Raw genomic sequence first — 27,837 nt, 5'->3', positions numbered from 1 at the left:
GCATCAGTACATCATTACTATTCATTATCTCAGGAATTGTTCACATCATTCTCTTTTTCATACATCTTGATCTCAATGCTTGGTGTGCGTCCAAGTATATGAGTGTAAGAAGGTCTTTGACTTCACCCTACCAGTGATTTGGAAATTATCACTGCATCTGAATTCTTGAACATTAGTTGATTATGTCACTTTTGTATATGATTTAAAATATTTTAGAATGTTTCTCTGCCTCTCTTTCTTAAATAGTATGTGGTTTATCCTAGTAACCACTTTGGTAGTCTTCAGAGGTTAGCTTTGATGTTTAAATTGGCTATGTTTATTGATTTGCATATAATTAGGCTCTCTCTTTGGAGAAAAGAACTATTGCTGATTTTGCAATAAAGCATTATCTAATTTTTCGTAATTTAAAATTGTTCTAGAAATATACTAGAAAACCTGAAGCCAAGTTGTACTTCTATAGCAAAACATTGATGCTATTTCTCAGTTTTGGGCTGGGAATGTCGCTCAGTGGTAGAGTGGTTGCCTGGCGTGTACATGACCCTGGGTTGCATCCATAGCCCCACAATAAAAAAGATTAATAATAATAAGTTCTCAGCATGAGTTTCTTTTACTTATCTGGAGAAACGAATTTCTGTGTTTGTGATGTGAAAGATGGAGTGTACAGTATTTTACCTTCGATTGCCACTTAGATTACACCTAGTCCTGATTTAGAGAAGGTCTTTATGTATAAAAACTAGTAAATATGTTAATTTGCACCTAAGGAGTAAGGAAAGGAAATAGAGGGGAAGCCAGTATGTATCACTGAGCTTAGAGCTTAGTTCAGTTGCTAACCCACACCTTAATCCAGAAAAATATATTGTTTTGGGCGTTGATTTTCATAGAGAAATTTTTGCAGAAGGTAGAATATTTAGGAATACACAATGTTGTGTAAACATCAGCATATCATGGGCTTTTATTTTCAGTAAAGAATAACTAGTATTAATCAGCTTTATTTGTATCATCAAATATTGACTACTTTTCAAACTACTGTTCATCTTAATGTTTTCCAAACCATACTTTAAGACAAGAACTGCAATTTTTGTGCTGAGTGGAAAAAATTTCCTAGCAACAAATTTTTTTCTTTTTGTAAGGTAAAGTATTTATGAATGATCAATTTATGACCAGCAGCCTTCTACACTTTATTTAATATAAAACTGCCTGTTTGGTTGTTAAATTGTAACCATTACTTACAGAGCATGACTTTAGTTGCTAATTTAGATAAAAAGCAGAATAGCAAAATAACAAATTTATCAATCACCTTCTCTGTGTGTCACATGCTATCAGGTACATAAAACAAGTGTTAGGATTCCTGCTCTCTCAAAAATTGACAAGGAAACAAAATAAGTATTCATAAATTACATAGAATCAATTAAGAAAAAAGTTGCAGAAGAGAATTTGTTTTGAACCTCAGTTTTATTATTCCCTCTAATAACTACAATTTATATGAATGAATAACAAAAATTTAGGGACATTAAACGTGGTGAAAAGTGGGAACAGGAGGAACGTTACCCAATGTTACCCATAATTCAGAGAACTGCAAGGGTTGGTTTGGGGACACAGACTATCATTGTGCTACAGAAACATAAGCTCAGAAATTAGCCTTGGCATGTGCAAGGTCCTGGGTTTGATACTCAGCACCACATATAAATAAATGAAATAAAAGATCCATTGACAACTACAAAAAAATGAAAGAAAGAAAAGAAAAAAGAAATTAGCCTTGGTTTGAACTCTGAACTTTTTATAGTTACAGATAGAATAGCAGCCCTGGGCAAGTTAGTTCACCTTGCTAAGCCTTATTGTTTCCATTTGTAAATGGAGGATGACAGTAGAACCTATCCTTTATTCCTAAGAATACAATACCCTATATTCTTGGAACTATACAGAAGTTAAATAAATATGTTACTTGTAAAGTACCTGACAGTAAGTGTTCAGTAAATGTCATCTGTTGTTATTTCTCTGAGACTGAATTTTACAGCTTTTAAGTTATTTGGAGAGAGACAATACATGTTCCCATTAGGATGATGATTTGATCCACAATCAATTACATTGTAGCATTATACTTTAAAATTGGTCACCTTTTTGTTTCATGTTTTAAATATGATAGATAAATACTTAATTTTTATTTAAATACTTTCTAATGGAATCATCTTTATTCCCAGATATTTCTGATAAACATCAGTTTTATGTAAACATCAGTGATTATCATTATAAAAGGCCTTGACTGAAATAGGGAATTTATGGTAACACAAACTGATTTAAATATCAGCAGTTGACCAGTTGAATTGTGGGGTTTTTTTTCTGTTTGTTAAATTATGATATCACAAACTTAAAAGGCTTCACACCACTAGTTTCAACTTGCTTGTCAAATTTGGACAATCAAATTAAAATTATTGTGAATATTTTACCAAAAAATTTATCAGAATATTGTACTGAGAAAACAAATAAAATGCTTGTCTCTTATTCTTTATATCTAGTTGATTCTGCCTGCATTCCTTATTTATTTATCTTCTATTCTTGTCTTCTGTGAGTAATAGGACACTTCTGTACTTTTGCTTGCTCTTTCTTGTGTAAATCATGGCTCTGATTTGTTCCACTTGCTGCATAATTTTTTCTTTTTTTTTTCTTTTTCTTTTTGCTAAGTATTTTTATATGAATGTTAAGTGGTTTAAAGTGTTCTATATTATGTCCCATTTAAGCTGCAATCCATTCCAGTTTTGCCTGGCTCTTACAGACATTGTTACTTCATACTTTTGTAATTGAGTACTAAATGTTCATTTTATGAGAAAAGTGGCTTGGGATTCTTTTTCTGCAATATTTGTATGGCCATTAAAGTTGATTTGTGTGACTGAAGCATGAAGAGCAAATTATAGCATTTATTCATTTAGCCGTTTTCAATTGCCTGTTGCTGCATGCTGTCAGACAACTTAAAATAGTTTTTCCTTTGCTTACAATTTTAAGACTAACTGCTATATATTCTTTTTCTCTTAGAATCAAGAATTGAAGGTTGGCTTTCTGTACCAAATAGAGGAAATATCAAAAGATATGGCTGGAAAAAACAGGTACTACATAGCAATTTTTTTTTTCTAATTGATATTTTATAATATGTTTTACTTTGAAGCATGCAACTTGTATTAACTGCTCTACTATTAACTTTGGTTTTATATTAATACAGTACAGTCTAGACATAACTGGCAAATGTTACACTTATCACTTTAAACCAAGCTAATGTTGCTCTTATAATAATTCTTCCCTTTTTCTGATTGCAGTATGTTGTGGTAAGCAGCAAAAAAATTTTGTTCTATAATGATGAACAAGATAAGGAACAATCCAATCCATCTATGGTATTAGACATAGAGTAAGTTGACCTTGATTGAATTTTAAGTAACTTGAGTGTTAACATATAATTATTTTTAGACTTGCTTTGCATTTTGTTTTATTTAAACAATATTGTCTACTTTTCTGTTTTAACAGACTTAAACTTATTAACTTTGTATGAAATCTTTAGCAAAATGTGAGAAGGAAAATTTTGTGTACCTCATTCATGTACTTGAAAGACAAATTTTTTATTTCAAGCATTTGGTGGTTTTGAGTTCAGAGTATCTAAAAAAAGTAATGAATTCTTTGGTCATTATTAAGAGGAATTATTAACATACCTAGGGGTTTTTTTAGGTAATATGTCAATGAAACCCGTAAGTATAGGGTTTTAATTTTCCCTGGTGTTCGTTCTATAGATTCAGTAGTATGTTATGAAGATAATTAAGTTCCATATTTAAGGAGCTCAGAGACTGGTACTAGAAAAGGCAGAACATGCAACACAACATAAATTAAAAGTGAAGTAGTAGGTGCTATTCAAGAGAAATATAAACTTAAATGAAATACTTCTATTCCTTCAGAATTAAATATTTATGAACCTGATTATGGTTAGGACGTAAATAGAATTGGGCAAGTACTAAAAAGTTCTGATATATGTTTTCATTTCTCACGGGTAAATAAGATGATAGGAGTAGAATCCTGGATTAATAGAGCTACTAAATAAATCTAAACAGTTCTCAAGAATGATTGTACTATTTTATATCTACTTACAAGATATACATTTTGTTGCTCCATGTCCCATTTGATGGTGTCAGACTTCTTTTTTGTGTCCCAAACTATTCTAGTGGATATGAAGTATTATCTCATTGTTGCTTTGATTTTTTTCTTTTCCCCCCCGTAGTGGGAATTGAATCCAGGGCACTTAACCAAGGAGCCATATCCTCAGCCCTTTTTTGTATTTTATTTAGAGACAGGGTTTCATTAAGTTGCTTTAGGGCCTTGCTTATGTTGCTGATGCTGGCTTTGAATTCAGAGGTCTTCCTGCCTCAGCTTCCCAAACTGCTGGAATTGCAGGCCTATGTTAACATGCCTGACTGGTTGGTTTAATTTGCATTTTCTTTGTGACTAATGACATCAAGAATCTTTTTGTGCTGGGCACAGTGACACACCTGTAATTCCAGTAGAGAGTCCCTGGTTCAGTCCCCAGTACCTCAAAAAAAAAAAAAAAAAAAAGTAACCTAGAAATTATTTTAAATATATAGGAGGATGTACACAGGTTTTATGCAAATATGCAAATACCCTTTTATATAAGGGAACTGGGATTTTGGTATCTGCAAATAGGTCTTGGAACCAATTTCCTGAGGATACTGAGGAATGACTGTCTGCCATGATACAGATGCATTTCATTTAACATTTATTTGTGTTGTTTCCAGTTTGGGACTATTATGAATAAAGCAACTATGAACATTCACATTCAGGTTTTCATATAGATGGAAATTGTCATTTTCCCAGTATAAAGGCCCAAAAGGATAATCACTGGTGATATGTTGAGTATATGTCTAGTTTGGTAATAAGTTACCATATTCTTTTCCTGAATGGTTCTGTGGTTTTATGATTCCACTAGCATTGTATAAAGGGTTCTAGTTTCTCTGCATTCTCAGCAGCATTTGATTTATTATTATTTTTGTTCTAAAATTTTTAATAGATATATAGTGATATGCACTGTAGGTTTTTCTGTTTTTTGGTGGAACTAGGGATTGAACCAAGGGGTGCTCTACCACCAAGGTACACCTCCCCAATACTTTGAGAAAGGGTCTTCCTAAGTTGCTGGGTATTGGGGCTGGCCTCCAACTTGCAATCCTGCCCCAGCCTCCTGAGTCTCTGAGATTAATAGGGGTGTGCCACTGCACCTGACTCATTGTAGTTTTAATAATATATTTTCCTAATGACTAACGATGTTGAATATCTTTGCATTTGCTTATTTGGCACCTGTATGTTCTCTTTAGTGAAATACCTATCTTTTGCTCTAAATGAATTTTTTAAATGGTTTATATATCATTTTTATTTGTATTTCAGTAAGCTGTTTCATGTTCGACCTGTAACCCAAGGAGATGTATACAGAGCTGAAACTGAAGAAATTCCTAAAATATTCCAGGTAAAAGTATGAAATTATAATTTTAAAAAATATATTTTCAGTTGTAGATGGACACAATAGCTTTATTTTATTTTTTTATTCTTTTTATGTAGTGCTAAGGATCAAACCCAATGCCTCATACATGCTAGGCAAGCGTTCTACCACTGAGCCACAACCCCAGTCCTTGAAATTATTATTTTATTTTTCTTATTTATGGTGCTAGTGATTGAACTCAGGAGCACTCAACCACTGAACCACATCCCCAACCCTATTTTGTATATTATTTAGAGCCAGGGTCTCACTGAGTTGCTTAGCGCCTCACTTTTCCTGAGGTTGGCTTTGAATTCATGATTCTCCTGCCTCAGCCTCCCAAGCCTCTGGGATTACAGATATGCGCCACCACACCCAGCAAGAAAATTGTCATTTTTAAAAAGCTCTTTTTACCTAAGTACTGAGTGTTGTTGTGAAATAAATGTAAAATATACCATTGCTTTTATATTTGTGGAACTTTTATTTACAGATTAAGATGTTTTTCCCTTCTTCCTTTCTCTATTCCTGAATGTAGATACTATATGCAAATGAAGGTGAATGTAGAAAAGACGTAGAGATGGAACCAGTACAACAAGCTGAAAAAACTAGTTTCCAAAATCACAAAGGCCATGAGTTCATTCCTACACTCTACCACTTTCCTGCCAATTGTGAGGCCTGTGCCAAACCTCTCTGGCATGTTTTTAAGCCACCCCCTGCCCTAGAGTGTCGAAGATGCCATGTTAAGTGCCACAGAGATCATTTAGATAAGAAAGAAGACTTAATTTCTCCATGTAAAGGTAAGGCATGGTAATTATTTTTTACAACTTCAAACAAATTTTAGTTTTAAGTCCCAATAAAATAACTTCTTCTAAGTATTAATGAATTCTATATCACATTGAAAAAGGTAGGTTATAAGAAGTACTATTTTGACACTGGTGGAACAACAACTGCAGGTATAGTTTCACAGCTACATATTTCCTTTTTTTTTTTTTTTTTTTTTTTTTTTTTTCTTTTTTAAAGAGAATCACCCCCATTGCCAGGCACAGTGGTACAGACCGTAAAGCCCAGTGATTTGGGAGGCTGAGGTAGGAGGATCACAAATTCAAAGCCAGCCACAGCAACTTAGTGAGACTGTCTCAAAATAAAATATAAAAGGTTTGGGGATGTGGCTTAGTGGCTAAGCACCCCTGGGTTCAATTTCTGGTACAAAAAAAAAAAAAACTACAAAGAAATTATCCTGTGGGGCACAGTGATGCGTGTGTATAATCCCAGCAATTTGGGAGGTTGAAGCAAGAGGATCACAAGTTCAAGGCCTGCCTATACAACTTAGTGAGATCCTATCTCATTAAAAAATAAAATTAAGTAAAAGGGCTGGGGATGTAACTTGATGGCAGAGCTCCCCTGGGTTCAATCCCCAGTACTAAAAAAAAGAAAAAGAAAAGAAAGAAATTTTCTGAATTGGAGAGAAGAGTTATAGATGAGTTTCACTGTATTCCTCTCTGAATTTTTACCTCTTACTTACTTTGTTTTTGTCTGACTCTCTCTGCCTGGACCAGCATGCTCTATGATAGACAAAAATACCTTCTAGTTAATCAGAGGTAACCTAAGGGGAAAAAAATGTTGAGTACAGACAGCTATTTTAAGATAATAAACTTAAGTTCTATAAATATATTTATTTCACTTATGCTTTTTATTTTTCTTACTTTATGAATGTTGGCTTTAGGCTTTGATTTTAATTAAATTAAATTTGAGAGCCTTAATTAAATTTGAGAAAAAAAGGAATATTGTCTGAACTTAATTAATCATAGTTTTTCCTTTAAAACTTTATAAGAACATGAACAATTATACATTTGATAGATTTGGGTTTTTAATATTATATGATTTTAATTATGCTTTTTTTTTTCAACATAGTAAGTTATGATGTAACATCAGCGAGAGATATGCTGCTGTTAGCATGTTCTCAGGATGAACAAAAAAAATGGGTAACTCATTTAGTAAAGAAAATCCCTAAAAATCCACCATCTGGTTTTGTTCGTGCCTCACCTCGAACACTTTCCACAAGATCCACTGCAAATCAGTCTTTCCGGAAAGTGGTCAAAAATACATCTGGAAAAACTAGGTAAGGATTGAAATGTTAACCTTTTTAACAGCGTGAAAGCAATCAGATAGTATCTGTTAAAATCAAAATCTCATTCATTTCACTACAGAGGACATCATTTATAATTAGGTCTTTATAGACTTGCAGTTACTTTATGATTTGTTTTAAAAATTAATATTATTAATAAATGCAATATTTAGTTCCATGTCAATTTTTATTGTCATAAGTTGGTGTACAAAGCACATATTTATCCCTTAATGTTTTAACCAAGTAATTTATACCTTTTTTAATGCAAATAAGGTTATATAAAACTTTCCTCATCTTTATGAAAATTAAAATTATTTGGTATTATTGATGAAGATGGTGTTACAAATAAACTTTCCAGTTAAGTCCCCCCTTTTTTTATTTTCTATGAAGTGTTTTTCAAAAATATCTTACATACAAAGTTACAGTATAATTGTTTTCTTGAGGAGAAAGTAAGGAACTTTTCACAAGGTTACATAGCCTGTAGATTGGAACTCGTTTTTATCCAGTTCTAAAGTGTGTTTTTCTCTGATACCAACTACCAACCCCCTCAGATGTAATCCTAGATCAGAGGGCCATTAGAATATAGAAACTGAGACCTAACACTGATTTGCTGCTCTGCTAATGTCACCCACTTCTTTCAAGCAGGCAGAGAAGCTTTCTTTAATTAATCTCTTTTCTTCATTCTCTCCTCTCAGTAACCAGGTCTAAGTCTTTGAAATGACTCATAGCTTTTCCTTCTTATGTATTTCTCAGTCACATATTACTCCAGTTTATCACATCATTCTTAACTTAATTCTGTAGAAGACTATATCAACCATCTGGGTATACAGAATAAACTGGATCTAAAATGATTTAAAATAGGATTATATCTGAGTAAAAAAATATGTTTAAAAAAGGATAGAATCAGCCTACTGTAATCCCAGTGGCTCAGGAGGCTGAGACAGGAGAATTACAAGTTCAAAGCCAGCCTCAACAACAGTGAGGCACTAAGCAACCCTGTCTCTAAATAAAATACAAAATAGGGCTGGGGATGTGACTCAGTGGTTGAGTGCCCCTGAGTTCAATCCCTGGTACCCCCACCCCCAAAAAAGGTAGAAGCAAAATGAGGTAATTTTAAGTATGGTTTTCCTATTCCCTGTTTTTCAAATTTTATGTAATTGTTAATTATTTTATATAAAAATAATATGTATGTACTTTTCCCTCTTTTTTTTGCCCCCACCCAGCACTGCTGGGAGTCAAACTCACAGCCTTGCATCTGGTAGGCAAGCCCTCTACTCCTGAACTATACCCCAAGCCCTCACTCTGATTTTTATTTATTGTATTTTTAAACTGAGTACATTTCTTAAATTATAGTTTTTTTCTCTTTTTCCCTCCAGCAGTTAACCATGTGACCTACTGCCTTGTGGAATCATGTGGGATGCTACCTGATAAACCAGGCTTCTTTAACCATGCAGAGCAGACAGGCTGTTTCTTTGACACAAATATCACAGGCTTCAGGGTTAAGATTGCTGTTATTCTGTCCTTGCTTTGGCACAAAAGCACACTGAGGGGTTTTTTTATTATTATTGCGGGTTTGCCTACAGGTAGATTAGATTAATTATTACTATGTAATGCAGAAACAATTGGGGGAAAGCTTAGCTAGATATATTTTTTTAAAAAGGTGCTGCCTTTTTGAATTTCTGAGAAAACGCCTGTCAGTTGTGATAGAATGCAGTTTTCCTCATATGAGTGAGAGGAAGGAATTTTCACTTTCAAGTGGAATGGCCATCACTATCAAGATCAGCTCATGGAAGGAGTAAAGAAAATATCTCAAAATGAGACAAACTGAAGTGGTTTTTTTTGTTTTGTTTTGTTTTGTTTTGTTTTGTTTTGTTTTTTAAATGACGTAAGTTTTTGTGCTCTTGCAAGACTATACAAAATTATTTTAAGAAACAGTGACATTGCTTGAACTTCAGTGCCCTCACTGTAGAATTAAAAAGCCTTACTGTTGATTGCTCATGGTGGACTTGATGGAGAAATTAAATATCTTACATTATGCTTTACAATACTGTATATGTTTCAGCAAGTTTGTAGATTGGGGAATGGGAAAGACAGAAATTACATTTAATCTATGCATTTTTGCCAAGCCATATTATTTTACTACTAGAGACATTAGGAACTAACTGTACAAAAAAAAAAAAAAAAAAAAAAGTTTAAAAGCATTTTGTGGGGTACATCATTTCTGTAATTATATAATGTATTTCTTTGTGGTTTTAAGTGATAAAGACATTAAGTTAACAAACATATAAGAAATGTATGCACTGTTTGAAATGTAAATTATTCTTAGAACACTTTCAGTGGGAGTTGCATTGCCCTTTTAGTGCCTTAATTTGAGATAATTATTTTACTGCCATAAGTATAGAAATTTCAAAAAACAGATTTTCAAAAAATTATGTGTGTCAGTGGGTTTTTCATTGATAATTGGTTTAATTTAAAATATTTAGAGATTTGAACTTTCATAAATTGAGTACAATCTTTGCATCAAACTACCTGCTACAATAATGAATGACTTTATAAAACTGCAAAAATTATTCAAGGTTGCACCAATGTAAAAAGAAAATTATGGCAATACATCCATGGTGTTTTCCAGTTAACATAGGAATTACCGTATAAATACTGTTAAACTCTTGTCCAGTAACAAGAGTGATTTATATGGGCAGTATGATTTATTGTTTATTTTTTTAACCAAATACCTCCTCAGTAATTTATAATGGCTTTGCAGTAATGTGTATCAAATAAGAAGCACTGGAAAACTGATCGTCTCTAGGATGATATGCATGTTTCAAGTGGTATTGAAAGCCGCACTGATGGATATGTAATAATAAACATATCTGTTATTAATATGCTAATGACTCTGTGCTCATTTAATGAGAAATAAAAGTAATTTATGGAAGGATATTTTTAATGATGACTGCTATGGTCTTTTCTTGTGGCTGAAATGAATAGAAAAGCACTTAGGTTAGTCCCTGACTGTATACAAATGTTCATTAAATGTGTATTTCTAAAAGATTACACCTGGTTTGGACTCTAAAACAAACAAGAGTGGCTATATTTAAAGTATCTGTTGGGAAACAATTCTCCATGGGTCTCTTCAATTTCTTGTGATCAGAGACTTTGACAACCTTTTTTCTGGACTGTCATTTTGAAGGGTCATTAGTGAACAGCCTTAGAAGATAGTGTGTCTGTTCAGAAAAAGGCAGGTTCATTTACTGTTCAGTATAATTAAAATAATGTTCTTTCTCCAAGGTCAAAGACGGGCAGGTTTACTCATTATAAAAGATTCAGGTTCCATAAACTTGAAGTTCCTCACCTATAATACAAAGCCACTGTAAGCACAAGTACCCACCTGTGCCTCTCTGTATTGACCATGTAAGACTTGGGCAACAAGGGGAACTCATGGTAACATGAGGTTGATGCTGCTTCCTATACTGTGAATAATGAAGTCATTTGGCTCTGACCCAGGAGTTTGAGGTCCTCTGCCCAAATTCATGAAACTGGCTAAATTGTAGCTTATAGATTGGGTAAAATCTCAGGCCCTTTACACACCTGACAACGTCCTTAATACCTTCTCAGAATCATTATCATTACCTAATGTATTAACATCCAGTAGCAGAGAACACAGTTAATTCTCATTAATTCAAGCAAGAGAGAATTTTTTTTAAATAAGAGTAATCTGAACATACGTGTGTGTGTGTGTGTGTGTGTGTGTGGTGGTTGTTGATGGACCTTTATTTATTTATATGTGGTGCTGAGAATCAAACCCAGAGCCTCACACATGCTAGGCAAGTGCTCTACCTCTGAGCCACAATCCCAGCCCTGAACATAAAATTCTTGAGAATCACACGAGCCTTGAGGAACAACCAGGTCAGCTGGGAAGGCTGCTGTTTAGGAAACCACTTAGCTGCCAAAGTCCACCAATAGTGTGAGAATCCTGAGAGAGCCATGATGGAAGCCACACAGGCACTGCCATTCCTCTTGCCACTTACTAACCTCATGTCCCATACCCTGGGATCTCTCTGTCCACACAACCTCAGAAAAATCACTTTCATGACCCTGCTTGCCAACAACAGTACAGCCTCCATCTCACATGAGGCTTCCAAAAATGAATTTACTTGGCCAAAAATTAAATCACATTCAGAACGAGCTGCAAGAAAGTCTGGGAAATTCATCTTTTAGTTTTTTTCTACACTTCATTACAGGAAGACACAGTAAGAGTGTGAAATGAAAGTTCAACGTCAAGCCAGCCTATCCACCCATAAGCAAGCTTTAGCTAAGAACTGGCTGGAACTCAGTCTGTAGAATGGAAAGAAAACATAGGCATTATTATGTCCAGGCTTAATCCAACTGTAATCACTTCTCATTTTTTGAGGCTTCAGTTTGAACAAAATAACCAGTCCTCCATTTAAAGTAAAAAAAAAAAAAATTAGCAAAAAATTTAAATATGGCATTCAAACTCATAATTACTTAGTAAAGTGTATTTTCATTTACTTTTTATACTACTAGAAATTATATACAGTAGTCCCACTGTGAGGGGTTTACATCTAAGATCCCTAGTGGATACCTGGACACGAGTGTAGCATCAAATACACTGTTTTTCTTATATCTGTCTATACAAATTTAATACCCTTTCCATCTTAGGCACTTATGTACTGTGACCATAACTTTTTCAGAATGAGGTGCAACAGCAAAACTAGCACAAATTTCTCTTCCTTTTACAATTTCACAGATAACAAGGTTCATTCTTACTATATATCTTGGCAACTGCATCATGTGACTTTTTTTAGTTGAGTCAAGAACTTTTTTCACCTTTTCACATAAAACACTTTACAGCCTGGCTTTAGGGCATACCTGAATCGCCCTAATTACTACTCTTGTATTGGGGCCATTTTTTTAAAATTATTTTTTAATTGGACCCAATACCTTTATTTTATTTATTATTTTTATATGGTGCTGAGGATCGAACCCAGTGTCTCACATATACAAGGTGAGCACTCTACCACTGAGCTACAACCCCAGCCCCTGGGACAATTTTTTAATAAAAATAAGGGTCACTTGAGCACAAACACTGTGATATCAGACTTAAAACATTAATGTCTACCAAATAACTTAATGGGCCAGGAGTATATACAGTGTGTAAATGCTGGACCAAGGGATGGTCCATATCCTGAGCACCGCATAAGAGATTTTGTCACACTACTGAGAACCATATATGATATAAAACTGATTAAGACTTTATTTCTGGAATTTTCCATTGAGTATTTTTGGGCTTCTGTTCACCTTGGATTACTGAACTACAGAAAGTGAAACAAAAAAGGGAGACTATAATAACTAAACTAATTACGTAAGTTATTTTGCTGCTGCTTAGGTTTAAGTTTCAAGTCTTTGTTTTGCATTGTCTAAGATTTTTAGAATGCTTTCTGCTCAGAAAGAAAACGAAATTAACTATTAGCAGGTATTATGAACAGTTAAAGGCAATGTCTTTTCAAAACTTAGTCAATAGTGGATGACAATGTACTACACTACTACATTTGCTTTTTTTTTTTTTTTCAGTTTGAAACTTGATTTATTTATTTATTTATTTATTTATTTTTTTATTTTATTGTAAACAAATGGGATACATGTTGCCTCTCTGTTTGTACATGGCGCAAAGGCATACCATTTGTGTAATCATAAATCCACATACAGTAATGTTGTTTGATTCATTCTGTTATTTTTTTTCCCCTTCCCCCCACCCCTCCCACCCCTCTTTACCCTCTATACAGTACTTTCTTCCTCCATACTTGCCCCCCTCCCTAACCCTAACTCTAACCCTAACACTAACCCTTCCCTCCCCCCCATTATGTGTCATCCTCCACTTATTAGCAATATCATTCGTCCCTTGTCTTTTTGAGATTGGCTTATCTCACTTAGCATGATATTCTCCAGTTTCATCCATTTGCCTGCAAATGCCATAATTTTGTCATTCTTTATGGCTGAGTAATATTCCATTGTGTATATATACCACAGTTTCTTTATCCACTCGTCAATTGAAGGGCATCTAGGTTGGTTCCATAGTCTGGCTATTGTGAATTGAGCAGCTATGAACATTGATGTGGCTGTATCTCTGTAGTATGCTGATTTTAGATCCTTTGGGTATAGGCCAAGGAGTGGGATAGCTGGGTCAAATGGAGGGTCCATTCCAAGTTTTCTAAGGAATCTCCACACTGCTTTCCAGAGTGGCTGCACTAATTTGCAGCCCCACCAGCAATGTATGAGTGTACCTTTCTCCCCACATCCTCACCAACACCTGTTGCTTGTATTTTTGATAATCGCCATTCTAATTGGGGTGAGATGGAATCTTAGGGTGGTTTTGATTTGCATTTCTCTTATTACTAGAGATGTTGAACATTTTTTCATATATCTGTTGATTGCTTGTCGATCTTCTTCTGTGAAGTGTCTGTTCATTTCCTTAGCCCATTTGTCGATTGGATTATTTGTATTCTTGGTGTAGAGTTTTTTGAGTTCTTTATAGATTCTGGAGATTAGTGCTCTATCTGAAGTATGATTGGCAAAGATATTCTCCCACTCTGTAGGCTCTTTCTTCACATTACTGATAGTTTCCTTTGCTGAGAGAAAGCTTTTTAGTTTGAATCTAACCCAGTTGTTGATTCTTGCTTTTATTTCTTGTGCTATGGGAGTCCTGTTGAGGAAGTCTGGTCCTAGGCCGACATGTTGAAGATCGGGACCTACTTTTTCTTCTATAATCTGCAGGGTCTCTGGTCTGATTCCGAGGTCCTTAATCCATTTTGAGTTGAGTTTTGTGCATGGTGAGAGATATGGGTTTAGTTTCATTCTGTTGCATATGGATTTCCAATTCTCCCAGCACCATTTGTTGAAGAGGCTATCTTTTCTCCATTGCATATTTTTGGCGCCTTTGTCTAGTATTAGAAAGTTGTATTTATTTGGGTTTGTGTCCGTGTCCTCTATTCTGTACCATTGATCTACCTGTCTATTTTGGTACCAGTACCATGCCGTCTTTGTTACTATTGCTTTGTAATAAAGTTGAAGTTCGGGTATTGCGATACCCCCTGCTTCATTTTTCCTGCGAAGGTTTGCTTTAGCTATTCTGGGTTTCTTATTCTTCCAGATGAATTTCATGATTGCTTGCTCTATTTCTGTAAGGTACGTCATTGGGATTTTAATTGGGATTGCATTGAATCTGTATAGCACTTTTGGTAGTATGGCCATTTTGACAATATTAATTCGGCCTATCCAAGAACATGGGAGATCTTTCCATCTTCTAAGGTTTTCTTCGATTTCTTTCTTTAGTGTTCTGTAGTTCTCATTGTAGAGGTCTTTACCTCTTTTGTGAGATTGATTCCCAAGTATTTTATTTTTTTCGATGCTATGGTGAATGGGGTAGTTTTCATAATTTCTCTTTCTGAGGATTCCTCACTTATGTATAAAAATGCATTGGATTTATGAGCATTGATCTTGTAACCTGCCACTTTACTGAATTCACTTATGAGTTCTAACAGTTTTCTGGTGGAATTTCCTGGTTCCTCTAAGTATATAATCATATCATCCGCAAATAGGGATAGTTTGAGTTCTTCTTTTCCTATTCGTATTCCTTTAATTTCCTTGGTCTGTCTAATTGCTCTGGCTAGAGTCTCAAGAACGATATTGAATAGGAGTGGTGAAAGTGGGCATCCCTGTCTTGTTCCAGTTTTTAGGGGGAATGCTTTCAGTTTTTCACCGTTTAGAATGATATTAGCCATGGGCTTAGCATAGATGGCCTTTACAATGTTAAGGAATGTTCCCACTATCCCTGTTTTTTCTAGTGTTTTGAGCATGAAGGGGTGTTGTATTTTATCAAATGCTTTTTCTGCATCTATTGAAATAATCATGTGGTTCTTGACTTTAAGTCTATTGATATGGTGAATTACATTTATTGATTTCCGGATGTTGAACCAACCTTGCATCCCTGGGATAAAACCCACTTGATCGTGCACTATCTTTTTAATATATTTTTGTATGCGATTTGCTAAAATTTTATTGAGAATTTTTGCGTCAATGTTCATTAATGATATCGGTCTGAAATTTTCTTTCCTCGATTTATCTCTGTCTGGCTTGGGCATCAGGGTAATATTGGTTTCATAGAATGAGTTTGGGAGGGTACCCTCCTCTTCTATTTCATGGAATATTTTGAAAAGTATTGGAATGAGCTCTTCTTTAAAGATTTTGTAGAACTCGGCTGAGAACCCATCTGGTCCTGGACTTTTCTTTGTTGGTAGGCTTTTGATGACCTCTTCTACTTCATTACTTGAAATTGATCTATTTAAATTTTGTATGTCCTCCTCATTCAATTTAGGCAATTCATATGTCTCTAGAAACCTGTTGATGTCTTCGAAATTTTCTATTTGGTTAGAATATAGATTTTCAAAATAGCTTCTAATTATGTTTTGTATTTCAATCGTGTCTGTTGTGATATTTCCTTGTTCATTCCGAATTTTGGTGATTTGGGTTTTCTCTCGTCTTCTCTTTGTTAGAGTGGCTAAGGGTTTATCAATTTTGTTTATTTTTTCAAAGAACCAACTATTTATTTTGTCAATTTTTTGTATAGTTTCTTTTGTTTCAATTTCGTTGATTTCAGCTCTGAGTTTAACTATTTCCTGTCTTCTACTACTTTTGGTGTTGGTCTGTTCTTCTTTTTCTAGGGCTTTGAGCTGAAGTGTTAGGTTGTTTATTTGTTGATTTTTACTTCTTTTATTGAATGCGCTCCATGAAATAAATTTTCCTCTAAGTACTGCTTTCATAGTGTCCCAAAGATTTTGATATGATGTTTCTTTGTTCTCATTTACCTCTAGGAATTTTTTAATTTCCTTCCTAATATCTTCTGTTATCCATTCATCATGTAGTAGCATATTGTTTAATCTCCAGGTGTTGGAGTAGCTTCTGTTTTTTACTCTCATTTATTTCTAACTTCAAACCATTATGATCTGATAGAATACAAGGTAGTGTCTCTATCTTCTTGTATTTGCTAACATTAGCTTTGTGGCATAATATATGGTCTATTTTAGAGAAGGATCCATGTGCTGCTGAGAAGAAAGTGTATTCGCTCTTGGTTGGATGGTATATTCTATAAATGTCCGTTAAGTCTAAATTATTGATTGTGTTATTGAGATCTATGGTTTCTTTGTTCAATTTTTGTTTGGAAGATCTGTCCAGTGGTGAGCGAGGCATGTTAAAATCACCTAGTATTATTGTGTTATGGTCTATTTGGTTTCTGAAATTGAGAAGGATTTGTTTGACATACATGGATGAGCCACTGTTTGGGGCATAGATGTTTATGATTGTTATGTCTTGCTGATTTATGCTTCCCTTAAGCAGTATGTAATGTCCTTCTTTATCCCTTTTGACTAGTTTTGACTTGAAGTCCACCTTATCTGAAATGAGGATGGATACCCCAGCTTTTTTGCTGAGTCCATGTGCATGATATGTTTTCCCCCATCCTTTCACCTTTAGTCTATGTGTATCTCTTTCTACGAGGTGAGTCTCTTGCAGGCAACATATTGTTGGATCTTTCTTTTTGATCCAATCTACCAGTCTATGTCTTTTGATTGATGAGTTCAGGCCATTAATATTCAGGGTTATTATTGAGATATGATTAGTATTCCCGGTCATTTGGTTCATTTTATTTATTTATTTATTTATTTATTTATTTATTTATTTATTTATTTATTTATTTAGAGACGACTTGGTTCTTCCTTTATTTGACAATTCCTTTAGTATGGTTCCTCCCATTGCTGATTTGTTTCTTTGTTTTTCATCTCTTCCTCATGGAATATTTTGCTGAGAATGTTCTGTAATGCTGGCTTTCTTTTTGTAAATTCTTTTAGCTTTTGTTTATCATGGAAGGATTTTATTTCATCATCAAATTTGAAGGTAAGTTTTGCTGGGTATAAGATTCTTGGTTGGCATCCATTTTCTTTCAGGGCTTGAAAAATGTTGTTCCAGGCCCTTCTAGCTTTTAGGGTCTGGATTGAAAAATCTGCTGATATCCGTATTGGTTTCCCCCTGAATGTAATTTGATTCCTCTCTCTTGCGTCCTTTAAAATTCTGTCTTTATTTTGTATGTTGGGCATTTTCATTATAATGTGCCTTGGTGTGGGTCTGCTGTAATTTTGTATATTTGGAGTCCTATAAGCCTCTTGTACTTGATCTTCCATTTCATTCTTCAGATTTGGGAAATTTTCTGATAGTATTTCATTGAATAGATTGTTCATTCCTTTGGTCTGTTTCTCTAAGCCTTCCTCAATTCCAATAATTCTCAAATTTGGCCTCTTCATGATATCCCATAGTTCTTGGAGATTCTGTTCATGATTTCTTACCATCTTCTCTGTTTGTTCAACTTTGTTTTCAAGGTTAAATATTTTATCTTCAATGTCTGATGTTCTGTCTTCCAGGTGTTCTATTCTATTGGTTATGCTTTCTATGGAGTTCTTAATTTGGTTTATTGTTTCCTTCATTTCAAGGATTTCTGTTTGTTTTTTTTTCAATATCTCTAACTCTTTATTGAAGTGATCTTTTGCTTCCTGTATTTGCTCTTTTAACTGTCGATTGGTGCGATCATTCAGTGCCTGCATTTGCTCTTGCATCTCGTCATTTGCTTCCCTGAGCATTTTAATTATGTACATTCTGAACTCCCTTTCTGTCATTTCTTCTGCCATGCTGTCGTTGGGTTTCATTGATGTAACATCTAGATTTGTTTGCAGCATTTTCTTTCCTTGTTTTCTCATATTGTTCAGGTATCAGTTGACCGCTGTGATATTGCAGATTTCCTCTATTGTCTTATAATATCCCTGAAGATTTCTATTATATCCCCTCTTAGTCTTCAGTAGCCTGAAATCTTGGAGGAAGTTGATAATGCAGTGCTCCACAAGGGAGCTGACTCCCTAGGGGTGGTGGCCTTCTGGTGGGGTATATTCCCTGCTAGTGGGCAGAGGTACCTTCACTTGCTGATGAATGGTCATCCAGAAGGGAAGTAGGTTATGGGCTGATGCAAGACCAGTTTAGGCCTGTGTCTCTGATTTTACGGTCCTTTTGGGAGAACCTCACCCAACAGGGAGGAGTCACCCGGTGGGGAGGTCTCGCTGGTCGGTTTTCCTCCCAGAGGTTCCGTTCAATTCACAACTACCGCCTGGGCTGGGCAGCCTTCTTCTGCAATGTTCCCAGGGACCCGGACCTACCTCCTGGGCCTGGAAGCCTCACCCTTCGCAAACGAATCTCCTTGGGCTGCCTCTCCTCAGAGAAGCTGCCTGCAGTCCTGGAGCCTTCGCTCTGCCCCTCAGTTTGTCTGTGGGGCCCTTCCACCAAGAAGCCGTCTAGGACCCTGCTCTGCAGCCCCTCCTCTGAGCAGCCACCTGGAGCCCCTTACAATCGCTCCAAGTCCCAGTGACCCGCCACACGCCTTTTCCTCCGGCAGCCACCTGTTGTTCCGTGCGGTCGCTCTAAGACCAAGTGACCCACCACGCACCACTTTCTCCACCAGGCAGTCACCCAGAGATCTGGTGCGTCACGAGTCCCAAGAACTCACTGTGCACCTTCTTGTCCCGACTGCCTCCCGTAGCCCTGGTGCAGTCACTTCGAGCCCAAGCACCCCGCCACGCTCCTCCTCCTTCTCCAGACAACCCCCCTATGTTCAGGAGCGGATGCTCTGGGACCAAACCACTCACCACGCTGTTCCACCGGATAGCCGCCCAGAGCCCTGGCGCAGCTGCTCCAATTCCAAGCGACGTGCCGAGCCCGTATTTCTCCTTCTCCTCTGGGCAGCCCCCTGTGTTCAGGGGTGGTCACGTTCAGTCCAAACAGCTCACCAAGCACTTTCTCCTTTGGGCAGCCTCCCAGAGTGCGGGTGGGTTGCGCCGAGTCCAAGCGCTGTGGTGAACAGCCACCTCTCCAATGCTCCCAGCTGTGTGCGATCACTGCTCCGGCGGGGGGAGGGGCGCCTCGCCGGCAGTTCTACTTTGCAAAGATCCCTGCTTTTGGGGCTACCGCCCTGTCCGGGGGCTACCGCCCCGTCCGGGATGCCTGCCCAGTGGGAAACACTTACCTGGCTGCTTTGAGTTGGTCCCAAGTCTCTCAATATCTCCTTTTCTTGAGTCCTGAGTCCACGCTGCTCCTCCGGATAGCCGCCCGGAGCCCTGGCGCAGCTGATCCAATTCCGAGCGACGTGCTGAGCCCGTATTTCTCCTTCTCCTCTGGGCAGCCCCCTCTTCAATGCTCCCAGCTGTCTGCGATCACTGCTCCGGCAGGGGGAGGGGCGCCTCGCCAGCCGTTCTACTTTGCAAAGATCCCTGCTTTTGGGGCTATCGCCCCGTCCAGGACTCCTGCCCCGTCCGGGACGCCTGCCCAGTGGGGGACTCTCGCCCGGCTGCTTTGAGTTGGTCCCAAGGCTCTCTATATCTCCTCTTCTTGAGTCCTGAGTCCTGGAGCAACACGAAACGCAGCCACCCTCTAGTCCACCATCTTGAATCCCCTGCTTTTTTGTTTTTTAATGATATCATTTGATGAACAAAGAATCTAAGTTTTAGTGAAGTCTGATTTATTGATCTTTGCCTTTATACTTAGTGCCTTACACATTCAGGTCTACAGTGTAGCTGGGATTTATTTTTGAGATTGAGATCAAGAATTTGTTTCTGTTTTATTTTTTCCATATGTATATCCGGTTGGTCCTGCAGGAATTACTGATAATTATTCCTGCATCATAAATCAGGTGACTGATCTTTTAATCTGTTTCTCTCTTTGCCAATATCAACTTTCAAATACTCTAGCTTTATAATTAGATTTTATATCTGTCATGTAAGTCCTCCAACTTTGTAATTCTTGACTTGGCTATTCTTCACCCTTGGCATTCCTATACAAATTCCTTTAAAAGATTGTCAGTTGCCACTTTAAAAAAAAAAAAAAAAAAAAGACTACTGGGATTTTGAATGGTTTTTGCATTCAGACTATTCATCAATTAGTCAATGTCCTGTCTACATAGTAAGAAAAAAAAAAAAAAAAAACATGGTAGGGCTGGGGTTGCGGCTCAGTGGCAGAGCACTTGCCTAGCGTATGTGAGGCACTGGGTTCGATTCTCAGCACCACATATAAATAAATGAATAAAACAAAGGTTCATAGACAACTAAAAAAAAGTGGTAAGCCATGGCACAGAAATGAAACTGACATGTTTGTAAATGTTATAATTGTTTATGTAGAAGTCTATAGTGATTTTCAAAGGCTACTATGTACAAAGTCAATGTACAATATACTAGAAACAGACATTTGGTGAAAAAAAAATTTAATGGTACTATTAAAAAAAAACAGATCAACTGAAAGAAGTATAATACATCCACCAAGAAGATTATAAAACATCAAAGAATTTTAAAAAGAAAAATGGAAATAATTTTTAAATCTGGTCACTTTCACATAAGGTTCATATAATAAATTGGTTATATTCTGAGAATATAATATGATTGTTAGCCTCTTTAATCCACACTTGGAAATCTTTTTTCTTTTTCCTTTGTTTTCCTTTGTTTTTTATTTTAATTTTTTACAAACTGCATTTTGATTCTTTGTACACAAATGGGGTACATCATTTCATTTCTATGGTTGTGCACAATGTAGACTTATACCATTCGTGCAATCATACATGTACATAGGGTAATGATGTCTGTCTCAGTCCACCAGTTTTCATAGACCCCTCTCTCTCATTTTCTTCTACATATTCTAAAGTTCCCCCATTCTTCTCTCATTCCCCACCCACCACCCCCATTATATATCATTCTCCACTTATCAGGGAAAACATTTGGCCTTTGGTTTTTTGGGCTTGACTTGTATTTCACTTAGCATGATATTCTCCAATTCCATCCATTTATTTGCAAATGCCATAATATTATTCTTCATGGCAGAATAGTATTCCATTGTGTATATATACCAGAGATCACCCATTCATCTGTTGAAAGACATCTAGGTGGGTTCCACAATCTAGCTATTGTGAACTGACCTGTTATAAACATTGATGTGGCTGTGTTACTGTAGTTTGCTGATTTTAGGTCCTTTGGGTATAAACGGAGTGGGATAACTGGGCCAAAAGGTGGGTCCATTCCAAGTTTTCTGAGGATTCTCCATACTGCTTTCCAGAGTGGCTGCACCAATTTGCAACTCCACCAGCAATGTAAAAGTGTGCCTTTTCCCCCACATCCATGCCAACATTTATTATTGTTTGTGTTCTTGATAATAGCCGTTCTAACTGGGAGTAAGATGAAATCTTAAGAGTTGTTTAATTTTCATTTCTCTTAATTACTAGAGATGTTGAACACTTTTTCATATATTTATTAATTGCCTTTGTGTTTTCTTCCGTAAAGTGTCTGTCCAGTTCCTTGACCCACTTATTGATTGGGTTCTTTGTATTTTTGATGTAAAGTTTTGTAAGTTCTTTATAAATTTTTGATTTAAGTGCTCTATCTGAAGTGTGTGTGGAAAAGATTCTCTCCCGCTTTGTAGGCTCTCTCTTCACATTCTTGATTGTATCCTTTGCTGAGAAAAAGCATTTTAGTTTGAATCCATCCCATTTATTGATTCTTGCTTTGATTTCTTGTGCTTTGGGAGTCTTGTTCAGGAAGTCTGATCCTAAGCCAACACGATGAAGATTCGGGCCTACTTTTTCTTCTATTAGGTGCAGGGTCTCTGGTCTAATTCCTATGTCTTTGATCCATTTTGAGTTGAGTTTTGTGCAGAGTGAGAGATAGGTTTAATTTCATTTTACTGCATATGGATTTCCAGTTTTGCCAGCAACATTTGTTGAACAGGCTATCTTTTCACCATTGTATGTTTTTGGCTCCTTTGTCTAGTGTGAGGTGACTGTATTTAAGTGGTTTTGTCTCTGTGTCTTCTATTCTGTACCATTGATCTACCTGTCTATTTTGGTGCCAATACCATGCTGTTTTTGTTACTATTGCTCTGTAGTATAGTTTAATGTCTGGTATTGTGATACCTCCTGTTTCACTTTTTCTATTCAGCATTGTTTGGCTATTTGAGGTCTCTTGTTCTTCCAGATGAAGTTCATGATTGCTTTCTCTATTTCTATGAGGAATGTCATTGAGATTTTAATTGGAATTGCATTGAATCTGTATAGTGCCTTTGGTAGAGTGGCCATTTTGACAATTCTTCCTATCCAAGAACACAGGAGATCTTTCCATCTTCGAAGGTTTTCTTCAATTGCTTTCTTTAATGTTCTGTAGTTTTCATTGTAGAGGTCTTTCACCTCTTTTGTTAGATTAATTCCCAAGTTTTTTTTGTTTTTTTTGTTTTTTGTTTTTTGTTTTTTTGAGGCTACTGTGAGTGGAGTGGTTTTCCTAATTTCTCTTTCAGAGGATTCATCACTTATGAATAGAAATGCATTAGATTTACACATATTGCTTTTATATCCTGTTACTTTGCTGAATTCATTTATTCTTGAAGTTTTCTAGTGGAGTTTTTTGGATCTTCTAAATATAGGATCATGTCATCAGCAAAGAGTGACAGCTTTAGTTCTTTTCCTATTTGTATCCCTTTAATTTCTTTGGTCTGTCTAACTGCTCTGGCAAGTGTTTCAAGGATGATGTTGAATAGAAGTGGTGAAAGAGGGCATCCCTGTCTTGTTCCAGTTTTTAGAAGGAATGCTTTCAGTTTTTCTCCATTAAGAATGATTTTGGCTGTGGGCTTAGCATAGATAGCCTTTACAATGTTCAGGTATGTTCCTACTATTGCTATTTTTTCTAGTGTTTTAAGCATGAAGGGGTGCTGTATTTTATCAAATGCTTTTTCTGCATCTATTGAAATAATCATGTGATTCTTAACTTTAAGCCTATCGATATGATGAATTAGGTTTATTGATTTCCGGGTGTTAAACCAACCTTGCATCCCTGGGATAAACCCCACTTGATCATGGCGCACTATCTTTTTACTATATTTTTGTATGCGATTTGCCAGTATTTTGTTAAGGATTTTTGCATTTATGTTCATCAGGGATATTGGTCTAAAGTTTTCTTTCCTTGATGTGTCTTTGTTTGATTTTGGTATCAGAGTGATACTAGCCTCATAGAATGAATTTGGAAGGTTTCCCTCCTTTTCTATTTCCTGGAATACTTTGAGGAGTATTGGTATAAGTTCTTCTTTAAAGGTCTTGTAGAATTTGACTGAGAATCCATCTGGTCCTGGACTTGTCTTGGTTGGTAGGCTTTTTCTATTTCAGTGCTGGAAATTGATCTTTTTAGATTATGTACATCTTCCTGATTCAGTTTGGGACGATCATATGTCTAAAAATTTGTCAATGTCTTCAATATTTTCTATTTTGTTGGAGTATAGATTTTCCAAGTAGCTTCTAAATATGTTATGTATTTCAGTGGTGTCTGTCGTGATCTTTCCTTTTTCATCACGAATTCTAGTAATTTGAGTTTTCTCTCTCCTCTTCATTAGTGTGGCTAGGGGTTTATCAATTTTGTTCACTTTTTCAAAGAACCAATTTTTTGTTTTGTCAATTTTTTGAATTGTTTCTCATTTTAATTTCATTGATTTCAGCTCTGATTTTAATTATTTCCTGTCTTCTACTATTTTTGGTGTTGATCTGTTCTTTTCCAGGGCTTCAAGATGTAATGTTAGGTCATTTAGTTGTTGACTTTTATTTTATTTTTTTTCATTTCAAGCATTGTGTTATCTTTATTTTTTTTATAATGTATTTTTTTATTGTAAACAAATGGGATACATGTTGTTTCTCTGTTTGTACATGACAAAAAGGCATACCATTTGTGTAATCATAAATTTACATAGAGTAATGTTGTTTGATTCATTCTGTTATTTTTCCCTTCCACCCACCCCTCCCACCCCTCTTTTCCCTCTATACAGTCCTTCCTTCCTCCATACTTGCCCCCCTCCCTAAACCTAACTCTAACCCTAACACTAAACCTTCCCTTCCCCCACTATGTGTCATCATCCACTTATTAGCAATATCATTCGTCCTTCGGCTTTTTGAGATTGGCTTATCTCACTTAGCATGATATTCTCCAATTTCACCTGCAAATGCCATAATTTTATCATTCTTTATGGCTGAGTAATATTCCATTGTATATATATACCACATTTTCTTTATCCATTCATCAATTGAAGGACATCTAGGTTGGTTCCACAGTCTGTCTATTGTGAATTGAGCAGCTATGAACCTTGATGTGGCTGCATCTCTGTAGTATGCTGATTTTAAGTCCTTTGGGTATAGGCCAAGGAGTGGGATAGCTGGGTCAAATGGTGGTTCCATTCCAACTTTTCTAAGGAATCGCCACTCTGCTTTCCAGAGTGGCTGCACCAACTTGCAGCCCCACCAGCAATGTATGAGTGTACCTTTCTCCCCACATCCTCACCAACACCTGTTGTTGCTCGTATTCTTGATAATCGCCATTCTAATTGGGGTGAGATGGAATCTTAGGGTGGTTTTGATTTGCATTTCTCTTATTACTAGAGATGTTGGACATTTTTCCATATGTTTGTTCATTGCTTGTACATCTTCTTCTGTGAAGTGTCTATTCATTTCCTTAGCCCATTTGTCAATTGGATTATTTGTATTCTTGGAGTAGAGTTTTTTGAGTTCTTTATAGATTCTGGAGATTAGTGCTCTATCTGAAGTATGATTGGCAAAGATATTCTCCCACTCTGTAGGCTCTTTCTTCGCATTGCTGATAGTTTCCTTTGCTGAGAGAAAGCTTTTTAGTTTGAATCTAACCCAGTTGTTGATTCTTGCTTTTATTTCTTGTGCTATGGGAGTCCTGTTAAGGAAGTCTGGTCCTAAGCCGACATGTTGAAGATCTGGACCTACTTTTTCTTCTATAATCTGCAGGGTCTCTGGTCTGATTCTGAAGTCGTTAATCCATTTTGAGTTTAGTTTCGTGCATGGTGAGAGATATGGGTTTAGTTTCATTCTGTTGCATATGGATTTCCAATTCTCCCAGCACCATTTATTGAAGAGGCTATCTTTTCTCCATTGCATATTTTTGGCACCTTTGTCTAGTATGAGAAAATTGTATTTATTTGGGTTTGTGTCTGTGTCCTCTATTCTGTACCATTGATCTACCTTTCTATTTTGGTACCAATACCATGCCGTTTTTGTTACTATTGCTTTGTAGTAGAGTTGAAGATCTGGTATTGCGATACCCCCGTTTCACTCTTCCTGCTAAGGATTGCTTTAGCTATTCTGGGTTTCTTATTCTTCCAGATGAATTTCATAATTGCTTGCTCTATTTCTGTAAGGTTCGTCATTGGGATTTTAATTGGAATTGCATTGAATTTGTATAGCACTTTAGGTAGTATGGCCATTTTGACAATATTAATTCTTCCTATCCAAGAACATGGAAGATCTTTCCATCTTCTAAGGTTTTCTTCGATTTCTTTCTTTAGTGTTCTGTAGTTCTTATTGTAGAGGTCTTTACCTCTTTTGTGAGATTGATTCCCAAGTATTTTATTTTTTTCGATGCTATTGTGAATGGGGTAGTTTTCCTAATTTCTCTTTCTGAAGATTCATCACTTATGTATAAAAATGCATTGGATTTATGGGCATTGATCTTGTAACCTGCTACTTTACTGAATTCACTTATGAGTTCTAAGAGTTTTCTGGTGGAATTTCCAGGTTCCTCTAAATATATAATCATGTCATCAGCGAACAGGGATAGTTTGAGTTCTTCTTTTCCAATTCATATCCCTTTAATTTCTTTGGTTTGTCTAATTGCTCTGGCTAGAGTCTCAAGAACGATGTTGAATAGAAGTGGTGAAAGAGGGCATCTCTGCCTTGTTCTAGTTTTTAGGGGGAATGCTTTCAGTTTTTCACCATTCAGAATGATATTAGCCATGGGTTTAGCATAAATGGCCTTTACAATGTTAAGGAATGTTCCCACTATCCCTATTTTTTCTAGTGTTTTGAGCATGAAGGGATGCTGTATTTTATCAAATGCTTTTTCTGCATCTATTGAAATAATCATGTGATTCTTGACTTTAAGTCTATTGATATGGTGAATGACATTTATTGATTTCCGGATGTTGAACCAACCTTGCATCCTTGGGATGAAACCCACTTGATCATGGTGCACTATCTTTTTAATGTGTTTTTGTATGCGATTTGCTAAAATTTTGTTGAGAATTTTTGTGTCGATGTTCATTAAGGATATTGGTCTGAAATTTTCTTTCCTTGATGAGTCTCTGTCTGGTTTAGGTATCAGTGTGATATTGACTTCATAGAATGAGTTTGGGAGGGTTCCCTCCTCTTCTATTTTATGGAATACTTTGAGAAGTATTGGAATGAGCTCTTCTTTAAAGGTTTTGTAGAACTCAGCTGAGAACCCATCTGGTCCCGGACTTTTCTTTCTTGGTAGGCTTTTGATGACTTCTTCTATTTCAGTACTTGAAATTGGTCTATTTAAATTGTGTATGTCCTCCTCCTTCAGTTTAGGCAATTCATATGTCTAGAAACCTGTTGATGTCTTTGAAATTTTCTATTTTGTTGCAGTATAGATTTTCAAAATAGCTTCTAATTATGTTCTGTATTTCAATCCTGTCTGTTGTGATATTTCCTTGTTCATTCCAAATTTTAGTGATTTGGGTTTTCTCTCATCTTCTCTTTGTTAGTGTGACTAAAGGTTTATCAATTTTGTTTATTTTTTCAAAGAACCAACTATTTATTTTGTCAATTTTTTGTATTGTTTCTTTTGTTTCAATTTCATTGATTTCAGCTCTGAGTTTAACTATTTCCTGTCTTCTACTACTTTTGGTGCTGGTCTGTTCTTCTTTTTCTAGGGCTTTGAGCTGTAGCGTTAGGTCGTTTATTTGTTGAGTTTTACTTCTTTTATTAAATGCACTCCATGAAATAAATTTCCCTCGAAGTACTGCTTTCATAGTGTCCCAGAGATTTTGATATGATGTTTCTTTGTTCTCATTTACCTCTAAGAATTTTTTAATTTCCTTCCTAATATCTTCTGTTATCCATTCATCATATAATAGCATATTGTTTAATCTCCAGGTGTTGGAATAGTTTCTGTGTTTTACTCTTTCACTTATTTCTAACTTCAATCCATTATGTTCTGATAGAATACATGGTAGTGTCTCTATCTTCTTGTATTTG

The 27,837-nt window shown here is 36.0% G+C and overlaps 1 protein-coding gene across 3 annotated transcripts in view; it reads left to right on the top strand.

Annotated features, from left to right (window-relative positions):
* The window catches only part of ROCK1 (Rho associated coiled-coil containing protein kinase 1), a 162,924-nt gene extending 152,402 nt beyond the window's left edge, over positions 1-10,522 (top strand). For 2 of the 3 annotated variants that reach the window (XM_079108288.1, XM_079108290.1), the window contains 6 exons: positions 3,028-3,098; positions 3,306-3,394; positions 5,428-5,506; positions 6,051-6,312; positions 7,427-7,634; positions 9,017-10,522. In XM_079108288.1, coding sequence (XP_078964414.1) covers positions 3,028-3,098; positions 3,306-3,394; positions 5,428-5,506; positions 6,051-6,312; positions 7,427-7,634; positions 9,017-9,023 — 716 coding nt within the window. In that variant the 3' untranslated portion in view covers positions 9,024-10,522. The remainder of the gene's footprint in view (positions 1-3,027; positions 3,099-3,305; positions 3,395-5,427; positions 5,507-6,050; positions 6,313-7,426; positions 7,635-9,016) is intronic. The other variant, XM_079108289.1, reaches the window with a different exon arrangement.
* Positions 10,523-27,837: the final 17,315 nt, after the last annotated feature.

This window comes from Sciurus vulgaris (assembly GCF_902686455.1).
Source record: "Sciurus vulgaris genome assembly, chromosome: 13".
In the NCBI taxonomy this organism is placed as follows: domain Eukaryota; kingdom Metazoa; phylum Chordata; class Mammalia; order Rodentia; family Sciuridae; genus Sciurus; species Sciurus vulgaris.
This window is presented reverse-complemented; position numbering and strand designations above follow the sequence as displayed.